Consider the following 11292-nt stretch of genomic DNA (forward strand, 5'->3'; position numbering starts at 1 on the left):
TTCCTGAAGTGGGCAGTGGGATGCCTCTGCATCGGCTATCATGTAGCGAGCCCTGGGCTCGCTACATGATTTAAAAAAAAAAATTTGAAAAAAAGCTGCTGCGCTGCCCCCTGGCGGTTTTTAATAGACCGCCAGGAGTGTTAAACAATAAATTCATCTTTCTTTTTATAAAGTCCATACAGCCAAACTAACAACAGACCCAGATGTGTCGCGCATATGTATGCATGCGTCACCGGTGAGTTGGGCACAGGAAGAGCTGAATGATGGCTCTCCCTGCTGCTGCAAAACTCCCCAGCAGCATTAAATACTATTCCCCCTCCGAGTTGTCGGAACTCACAGGGAGGTGTAATTCAGGGTCCGGCAACTGCCAGAGTGTTTCACTATCCCCAATCATTGCTCCCTTTCCCCTATCAGCAGCCAGCAGGATCAGCGGCTTCTAATTTCAGTGTAGATGAGTTCTTGTCTGAGTGTGTTTCCTGGTGTCTCAGAAGAAGTTTATTCTCAAAAAAGCTTTTACCACATTCTAAACAAGAAAAAGGACGCTCCTCTGTGTGTCTTCTCATGTGTATATGATGGCTATAATTATCACAGAAACATTTCCCACACTCTGAGCAGGAATAAGACCTTTCACCTGTGTGACTTCTAAGGTGTCTAAGAAGGTTACCCTTCTCAGAAAACCCTTTCCCACACTTTGAACATGAAAAGGGGCGCTCCCCTGTGTGACTTCTCATGTGCTGAAGAAGATTTCCATGGTGAGTAAAACATTTCCCGCACTCTGAACATGAAAAGGGGCGCTCCCCTGTGTGACTTCTCATGTGCACACGAAGGCTATAATTATCACAGAAACATTTCCCGCACTCTGAACATGAAAAGGGGCGCTCCCCTGTGTGACTTCTCATGTGCTGAAGAAGATTTAGATGGAGCTTTTATAGAATTTGATTGGTCAGAAGACTCCTCAGTATCCGAGGGTGATCCATCTGCCCTGTGATCTCTATGATGTGTATTTCCAGTAATTAGAGAACATTGTGTGACGCCATCATCTTCTGTAGCGCCATCTGGAGGTGGAATAGGATGGACCTCTGAGGGGTTCCTCACATCATTTCTATCTGTTGGGGGAACAAATATAAAACAATGTTTATAGTTCCTGTATTGTAGTTGGGAATCCTGTATGCTGCTCTAGTAGGCAGAAGTGTCACAGAGCTCCAGCATAGATTTGGCTGCAGAAGAAAATGACATGAAATGAACATATGAAGTCACGTAACATGAGATACATGTGTTTGTACAGCCCCAATAATACTTGAAACTAGGCTGTGTTCATTTTTTTTCCACTGTAAGGGCCTATTTCCACTAAGGACGAATGTGGCCCGCATCTGCACCCTATTGGCAGTGCTTCCCTGCAGGCTTGTCTTCCGGATTGCACTGTGGTGTGATTTTGAACAGCATGCTGAAAATTTCTGCAGCATGAACCCAAACCCCTATAGCCATGCAGGGCATGGCTAGACAATCTGGATGCATGCTAGAATCACTACAAGAGCCAACCTGCAAGACTAGTGGAAACCTGTCCTAAGGGAAAATACATCATGGCTCTAAATGATAGTATCTCTGCAGTCAGAGTTTAGCAACTGTCACTGATAACCAATCAAAGCTGATCAATCTCTGTGTAGCACAGAAACGCTTCTGAGTGCTGGGAACAGATTCAAAACTTATATAGTTCAAGATTTGTCTGATTAGAATGAGAGCTGAAAAGTATTAAAAAAAGGTCATTATTCACTGAAGATAGCAAAAACTTTAACCCTACAATTTGAAATTGAACATTGAAATAAAACTGATATTCCATAAAGTTCTATTAGGACTATTAGAACATTTGTTTATCTCAACAACTTATTTTCACTTTAGCGTTGCTTTAAACCAGGTAGTGAGTACAATGCAGAAACCAACTAACCATATGCTGTGACACATCCACGTATAATCATAATATTTGGTGAAAAATGTGCCTTTCATATGGTGTACAGTATCTCCTCATTTGTTGGTACTATGATGTTATACAGCGGAATGGAGATGGGCCTTTCATATGGTGTACAGTGTCTCCTCCTCATTTGTTGGCACTATGATGTTATACTGAGGAATGGAGATGGGCCTTTCATATGGTGTACAGTATCTCCTCATTTGTTGGTACTATGATGTTATACTGCGGAATGGAGATGGTCCTTTCATATGGTGTACAGTGTCTTCTCCTCATTTGTTGGCACTATGATGTTATACTGAGGAATGGAGATGGGCCTTTCATATGGTGTCCAGTATCCCCTCCTCATTTGTTGATACTATGATATATGTTATACTGAGGAATGGAGATGGGCCTTTCATATGGTGTACAGTATCTCCTCCTCATTTGTTGGTACTATGATGTTATACAGCGGAATGGAGATGGGCCTTTCATATGGTGTACAGTGTCTCCTCCTCATTTGTTGGCACTATGATGTTATACTGAGGAATGGAGATGGGCCTTTCATATGGTGTACAGTATCTCCTCATTTGTTGGTACTATGATGTTATACTGCAGAATGGAGATGGTCCTTTCATATGGTGTACAGTGTCTCCTCCTTATTTGTTGGTACTATGATGTTATACTGCGGAATGGAGATGGGCCTTTCATATGGTGTACAGTGTCTCCTCCTCATTTGTTGGCACTATGATGTTATACTGAGGAATGGAGATGGGCCTTTCATATGGTGTCCAGTATCCCCTCCTCATTTGTTGATACTATGATATATGTTATACTGAGGAATGGAGATGGGCCTTTCATATGGTGTACAGTATCTCCTCCTCATTTGTTAGCACTATGATGTTATACTGAGGAATGGAGATGGGTCTTTCATATGGTGTACAGTATCTCCTCCTCATTTGTTAGCACTATGATGTTATACTGAGGAATGGAGATGGGCCTTTCATATGGTGTACAGTATCTCCTCCTCATTTGTTGGTACTGTGATGTTATACTGAGGAATGGAGATGGGCCTTTCATATGGTGTACAGTGTCTCCACCTCATTTGTTGGTACTGTGATGTTATACTGAGGAATGGAGATGGGCCTTTCATATGGTGTACAGTATCTCATTTGTTAGCACTATGATGTTATACTGAGGAATGGAGATGGGCCTTTCATATGGTGTACAGTACCTCCTCATTTGTTGGTACTGTGATGTTATACTGAGGAATGGAGATGGACCTTTCATATGGTGTACAGTATCTCCTCCTCATATGTTGGTACTGTGATGTTATACTGAGGAATGCAGATGGGCCTTTCATATGGTGTACAGTATCTCATTTGTTGGTACTGTGATGTTATACTGAGGAATGGAGATGGGCCTTTCATATGGTGTACAGTATCTCCTCCTCATTTGTTAGCACTATGATGTTATACTGAGGAATGGAGATGGACCTTTCATATGGTGTACAGTATCTCCTCATTTGTTGGCACTATGATGTTATACTGAGTAATGCAGATGGGCCTTTCATATGGTGTACAGTATCTCCTCATTTGTTGGTACTGTGATGTTATACTGAGGAATGGGGCAGCTGCCTTGATACAAGCAGCACATTATGTGCCACACCGAGAACCAAAACACCCTGAATCAGTGTTACACAGGCATCAAAAATGCATATAAGGCCACCATAAGGGCTTCCCTTGGGAACTCAGAACACTGCCTAATCCATCATATCCCCACCTATAGGAGGCGCCTGGAGACAACCAAACCACCCGTTTAAACTGTGAAATGGTGGACAGAGGAGGCTTACCTGCAACTTCAGGTCTGTGTTGACGACACCAAGTGGAGGGCCCTGGAGACTCCCTGCCTAGATGAATGGGTGGAGAATGTCACCTACTATTTGAACTTCTGCAAAAAGACCTGCATCACAACTAAGACCTTCAGAGTACACCCCAACAACAAACCCTGGTTCAACAATAAGCTGTGTCAGCTCCGGAATTCCAAGGAGGAAGCGCACAGGACTAAAATACCAGGGTAGCCAGGAACATCCTAAACTGGGAATTCAGAGAGGCTAAAAAGGACTAGTCTGAAAAACTGAGTCTCAGCCTGGGGTGAAACAACCCACAGGAAGTCTGGAACGGCCTCAGAACTGCCACCAACTTCAAGCACCCCTCCCCCCCCCAAAAAAAAAAAACCATGACCCCCAGCATCAAACTAGCCAAAGAACTAAACAAGTTCTACTATAGATCCGAGTACAGACCCAGCCCCCAACCAAGACCCTGCAGATCCGCCAATAGCATTCCCTCAGTCAGATTGGGCTATGGCACCCATCACTCACATCTTTACAGGAGGTAGACGTACTACAGCACCTCTGGAGACTCAACCCAGAAAAGCCTTAAGCCTGGATGGCATGACATCAATCTGCCTGAAGACCTGTGCTAGCCAGCTGGCCTCCGTCCTCACCTCCATTTTCAACAGATCCCTAACGGAAAGCAAATTCCCTGCCATTGTCATTCTGGTCCCTAAAAAGCCAGAGAACCCAGACCAATATAACTTCAGGCCCCTCACTCTAACGCCCACGGGTATAAAGATCCTCTAAAGAGACTGAAGCATACTACAAACGCCCTCCTTGAACCACTCCAGTTCGCATACAGGACAAACAGGTCTAATGATGATGCCATCAGCATCAGTCTGGCCCACATCATGGAACATCTCGACAGACCTGGCACCTATGCCAGGATCCTCTTCCTAGACTTTGATTCTGCCTTCAACATCATATGCCCAAACATCCTGCACAACCAGCTGATTCAACTCGGAATCAACACCTCCCCATGAGCATGGATCAAGGACTTCCTTCAAAACAGGACACAACAACAAGGATGAGCTTTGGATAAAATTCGGACGAAATCCGAGTGAGTTTCATTCGGATTTCATCTTCTAATTACTGAACGTGTGTGTACATATGTGTGTACGTGTGTGTGTGTGTGTGTGTGTGTGTGTACACGTCTGTGTGTACATGTGTGTGTGTACGTGTGTGTGTTTACGTACGTACGTACGTGTGTGTGTGTGTACGTACGTACGTACGTGTGTGTGTGTACGTACGTACGTACGTGTGTGTATGTGTGTGTGTGCGTGTGTGTGTGTGTGTATACATACGTGTGTGTGTATACGTACGTGTGTGTGTGTGTACGTGTGTGTGTGTACGTGTGTGTACGTGTCTGTGTACGTGTGCGCATGTGTGTGTGTGTGTGTACGTGTGTGTGTGTGTACACGTGTGTGTGTACGTGTGTGTGTGTACACGTGTGTGTGTGTGTGTGTACACGTGTGTGTGTGTGTGTGTGTGTGTGTACACGTGTGTGTGTACGTACGTGTGTGTGTGAAAACGTGTGTGTGTACGCGTGTGTGTGTGTGTGTGTGTGTACACGTGTGTGTGTGTACACGTGTGTGTGTACGTGTGTGTGTGTACACGTGTGTGTGTGTACGTGTGTGTGTGTACGTGTGTAAGGGGGAGTTAAACTTACCCAGCAGCCTCCTCCTTTAACCCATCCCATGGCGCCTCCTACGCTACATTTCAAGCTGCGGTCACGTGCCTACAAACACTTCCTCCTTCTGGGTTGAAGGAGGAAGCGTAGTAGTCATGTGACGCGGCTTGGAACACAGCATGGGAGGCACCGTGGGACGGGTTAAAGAAGAAGGCTGCTGGGTAAGTTTAACACCCCCCGTCCCCCCCGCACACACACACACACACACTCAGGTGCAGTAATTAGAGGATGAAATCTGAATAAAACATTCAGATTTCATCCGAATTTTATCCGGAGCTCATCCCTGCACAACAACATAAGCTTGTCAGTCTCTCCTCATAAGCAAGGGCCACAAACACAGGGGCTTCCCAGGGGTGTGTTTTTCCCCTGATCCTGTTCACAAAAAAACTGCACCTCAGATGACTGCTTCAAAGTCATTAAATGTGCTGATGACACCACCATTACCAGACTGACCTTACTTACACATATTTTGTCATTTTGTTGTGGGATAGGATGTAATGTTGTATGAATAAATAGACTTTTGCAAGTTAGGATAAGGCACTTCAGCAGGAGCACTTAATATACCTCTGACGAAGCCCACAATTTTAGGGGGGTGAAACATGCAGGGTGTTTCTGTTGGGTGTTATAACTGTATCTGTCTTGCAGTGTGGAGTGAGGCTAAACCCCAGTGACATTCACGGGGGGGGGGGGGGGGGGGGGGCGGAATCTATTGCTACTACTACCTCAATCCACTGTTATGGCATTATCACAACCAACGTTTTTTAACAACCTATGGTTTTAACATACCGTATTTTTCGGACTATAAGACGCACCGGACCATAAGACGCACCTAGTTTTTGAGGAGGGAATTCAAGAAAAAAAAGATTCTGAGCCAAATAGTGTCCTCAAATATTTTATGCAGCAATACCATGGACACATGTAAACAAAACTGAACAGCAGCATAGAACCATTAGCAGCATAGAACCATTATTAACAATAACATCAGTAAAATAACATTACCAAGAAGAGACAGTAGTAATAAAACCAAAAACGTTAAACTTCAAGGTTTTTTTTTTATTGGAATCCGAAGAACTCCTCCTCATCAGTGTCGGAATCAAGAAAGTTCATGTCCTCACAGTCACTAGCATTGCTGGTAGTTTCATCACTGCTGCTGGCATTCTCAAATAACAGGTCATCCTCTGACCCATCTAGGGCATTGCTGATGCCGCATTTCTTGAAGGACCGTATAATGGTCTCCTCCTTTACCAAGTCCCATGAATTTTTTACCCACTCACAGACTTGGGTAATAGTGGGCCTCTTCATTCTCCCTGTCGGTGTAAGATCATGATTGCCAGCACTCATCCAACGATTCCACTCTTCTCTCATAAACACCTTAAAGGGTTTGTTGATCGACACATCGAGTGGTTGTAGCTGGCTGGTAAGTCCGCCGGGGATAACCGCTAGATGAGTCTTGACGTCTTTAAAGTTCTTTTTTGTAGTGTCAGTGAGGTGTGCTCTAAATTGGTCAAGCACTAATAAAGAGGTTTTTTTCAGAAGCCCACCAGGACGTTTCGACCAGACCTTTTCAACCCAGAGCCTCATTCCTTTTTCGTCCATCCAGCCCTTGTCATGGACATGCACCACAACTCCCCTAGGAATCGCTTCTTTGGGAAGAGTCTTCCTTTTAAATATGAGCATCGGTGGCAGTTTGGTGCCATCTGCACAGCAGGACAAGACAACTGTGTAGTGTGTTTTTTCGTGTCCTGAGGTTTTAACAGTGATAGTTTTTGCTCCTTTATGATCTACGGTCCGATTGGATGGGACATCAAAGGTTAGCGGCACCTCATCCATATTGCCAATCTGGCTCATTTCATAATTATTCCTTTTTCTGGAATCGATGACAAATTTATGGAAAGACAGGATCTTGTCTTCATACTCTTTGGGCATTTTCTGAGCAATTCTCGTCTTGGTGCGCATAGCAAGGCCAGTTCGCTTCATAAAGCGGTAGCACCATGATGGTGAGCCACTGAAATCTTGAATGCCTTTCTCCACAGCAATGCGTTTGGCTTCAAATATTATCATTTTGGTTGACACGCATAAGCCATTCTCTCGGTGTCGAGTGATCCACTCCTTCATGTCCACCTCTAATTCTGGCCACTTTGCTGCATGCCCACGTAAAGTGTGCTTACTTTTCTCCAACTTCTGCAGCTGATCCTCCTGTTTCCTCCACTCTCGTATCATCTTTTCAGTGGGAGGTGGTCCAAAGTGTCTCTCCGCTGCTCGGTTTCCATGCTCCTTGGCATATTTTATCACCTCTAATTTGTATCCAACTTTATATGCCAGTCTCTTCTGCTTTGACATGTTTGATTCTGCATCAAAATACAGAAATATCTGTCAGTAATTTCAGTCCCTAACCCCATATTTCATCAGGTGCTCTTATATTCCCCCATATCCCATCAGGTGCTCTCATATGCCCCCATATTCCACCAGGTGCTCTCATATGCCCCATATTCCACCAGGTGCTCTAATATGCCCCCATATTCCATCAGGTGCTCTCATTACCCCCATATTCCACCAGGTGCTCTCATATGCCACATATTCCATCAGGTGCTCTCATATGCCCCATATTCCATCAGGTGCTCTCATATGCCCCATATTCCATCAGGTCCTCTCATATGCCCCATATTCCATCAGGTGATCTCATATGCCCCATATTCCATCAGGTGATCTCATATGCCCCATATTCCATCAGGTGCTCTCATTACCCCACATATTCCATCAGGTGCTCTCATTACCCCACATATTCCATCAGGTGCTCTCATTACCCCACATATTCCATCAGGTGCTCTCATTACCCCACATATTCCATCAGGTGCTCTCATATGCCCCATATTCCATCAGGTCCTCTCATATGCCCCATATTCCATCAGGTGATCTCATATGCCCCCATATTCCATCAGGTGCTCTCATATGCCCCCATATTCCATCAGGTGCTCTCATATGCCCCCATATTCCATCAGGTGCTCTCATATGCCCCCATATTCCATCAGGTGCTCTCATATGCCCCCATATTCCATCAGGTGCTCTCATATGCCCCCATATTCCATCAGGTGCTCTCATATGCCCCCATATTCCATCAGGTGCTCTCATATGCCCCCATATTCCATCAGGTGCTCTCATATGCCCCCATATTCCATCAGGTGCTCTCATATCCCCCATATTCCATCAGGTGATCTCATATGCCCCTATATTCCATCAGGTGCTCTTATCCCCACCCATATTCCGTTATGTGATCCCCCATTCTCATCTGGTGTTCCCGATATATTGGGGGGCAAGCACTCAGGGGGCAAGGACAGTGTCCAAAACACAGTGCCCTTACATCATGTAGAGACATTCTGCTTTCCAGCAATAACATGTACTGTCACACAGTGTAAAACATTCTCCAGCCTCTTCTCTCACCAGGCTAAAAGCTGTCAGCAAAGTTCAGTGTAACCACTATGATGTGTGGATACCCATAAATCATGTACAGAGAGTATCCACGCATCATAATGGTAACACTAAACTTTGTTAACAGCTTTTAGCCTGGTGACAAAAGAGGCTGGAGAATGTTTTACACTGTGTGACAGTACATGTTATTGCTGGATAGCAGAATGTCTCTACATGATGTAAGGGCACTGTGTTTGGGGCACTGACCTTGCTTTTAACATAATAGAAGAGGCTGCGTGACATTGCATGGATAGCACTTCTTTCAGTGTATGTTAATGTATTACGGTACTCTTAATTGTATGGTAATCGGGCTCATTACAGCAGCATACTATACCTGTGATAAAAGCTGCTGCCGCCCGTGCACGAACACTGGTGCTGAGTGACGTAGGGGTGGGCGGAGATCTCCATCTGCCCATCACGCTAGCAGGGCATCTAGCGGAGGGCGGAGATTCAGCGAGGAGTGTACTAGTAGGCGGAGACAGTACTTCTACCGATAACACTAGCAGGGCATCCAGCGGAGGGCGGAGTTTCAGCACGGAGGGCGGAGTTTCAGCACGGAGGCATGGATCTTCTGAACTTCTGAATTTCAGCGCGAAAGACATGCTGGGCTTACACGTGGCGGCGGGAACACGGGCTAAAGTGGCCGCGGCGGATGCAGACCGAGGAAGGAAGGGAAGGATTGCTGCATGGGACCACAGCTGGGCTGCCTGCGGGGACACACAGCCACTTATTGATTGGCGGCAGACGCAGTCTGGCGAAGGATTTCCGCATTGGATCATAGCTGGGCTGCCTGCGGGGACACACAGCCACTTATTGGTTGGCGGCGGACGCAGACCGGGGAAGGATTTCCGCATTGGATCATAGCTGGGCTGCCTGCGGGGACACACAGCCACTTATTGATTGGCGGCTGAAGCAGACCGGGGAAGGATTGCCGCATGGGATCACAGCTGGGCTGCCTGCGGGGACACACAGCCACTTATCGGTGGACGCACACCGAGGACCAGGGGCGATTGCCACATGGCTAAATGGGCTGAGCGGACATTTCACCAAGGGGACACAGGCGGAGGCACACAGAGGAGCCGGTAAGATTGCCACATTGCACCACGTTTTGTTTTGACAGTGATTTCACGGCACAGAGACATGCCTGCAGGGGGAAACAAGACAAGCTCAGCTAGGAACACAAAGAATGTAACTGTGGCTGCAGGGGAGAACAGAGAGACTGCGCAGACCCGTTCTAGTAAGAAACATATTTTTTTTAGCATGTTTGCAGGCTACATTCGGACCATAAGACGCAGGGACTTTTTCTCCCCACTTTTGGGGGAGAAAATGTGCGTCTTATGGTCCGAAAAATACGGTAGTTAATAAAAGTAAAGACTTCAGTCGCCTCCAAACATAGGATATTTCTTGTGTACTTACTTACACATACCCAGTCCAGATGATAGCCAACTGCATGACCAGTAGATGAAGAGGGACGCTTTGCTAAAAACAGTAGAATCTTTAGGGGTCTGGGAAGCCTCTGGACTATCCAGAGGCTTCCAGCTACTGAGGTCAGTGTTTAAAGGACAGCCATTCTCCTCCAGCTCCTGCCATGTGCAGTTCCTGTGTTTGAACATTGGATGAGTGGTTATACCTGGCTTCATTTTGTCCAGATGTCTGTACAGAACATGTGTTAACTATATAGATGAGTCTTTATATGTGGAGGCCTGATAAAGGGTCTATCCCGAAACAAGTCGATGTTGTCACCTCAATATTTACAACTGCATTAATCTTGATGTTAATCACTGCTGTATGTTCTACATTCTTTCCTATGGAAAATGTTTCCTAAAGGATACCTTTTATGAACATTTTCGCAAAAGTTTTGTCTTCAATAAAGACTTATTGTATTCTTGTATATAAATTCTTCAAGTTTCTTCAATATTTGTTATATATTTTTGATATACATATCCTTGTACTGGTATAAAGTCTATGTGGGTGTTGTGGCACACCTCAGAGGATATTGTTCATTTTGATTGCCTTCATACGGAATAAAGCTGAGGTTGCTGTCAGAACAGCAGTAATAGAATGTAGCAGCATAGACAGGACAGAAGATAAAATGTTTTTGTCATTCCCCTCTCCGACCCATAACATACTGTGCAAATAGGGCCCATAGATGTGGTGTCGGTGTTGACAAGCAGGAGAAACCATGTGCCTGAGGGGACGCAGTTATTTGATAAAGCTTTAGCATGGGATCCTGAAAAATATTTCCCCCACCAATGTGTGAAAGCCATGTGAGCGGCATCAGGAATGAGTGATAGGAGCAAG

The 11292-nt window shown here is 45.4% G+C and overlaps 1 protein-coding gene across 1 annotated transcript in view; it reads right to left on the bottom strand.

Annotated features, from left to right (window-relative positions):
* Positions 1–899, bottom strand: part of LOC137504756 (gastrula zinc finger protein XlCGF57.1-like) — a 91438-nt gene extending 90539 nt beyond the window's left edge. Inside the window, exon 1 of the mRNA XM_068233340.1 lies at positions 496–899. Coding sequence (XP_068089441.1) covers positions 496–899 — 404 coding nt within the window. The remainder of the gene's footprint in view (positions 1–495) is intronic.
* Positions 900–11292: the final 10393 nt, after the last annotated feature.

The sequence above is a fragment of the Hyperolius riggenbachi genome, chromosome 4, assembly GCF_040937935.1.
Source record: "Hyperolius riggenbachi isolate aHypRig1 chromosome 4, aHypRig1.pri, whole genome shotgun sequence".
Classification (NCBI taxonomy): domain Eukaryota; kingdom Metazoa; phylum Chordata; class Amphibia; order Anura; family Hyperoliidae; genus Hyperolius; species Hyperolius riggenbachi.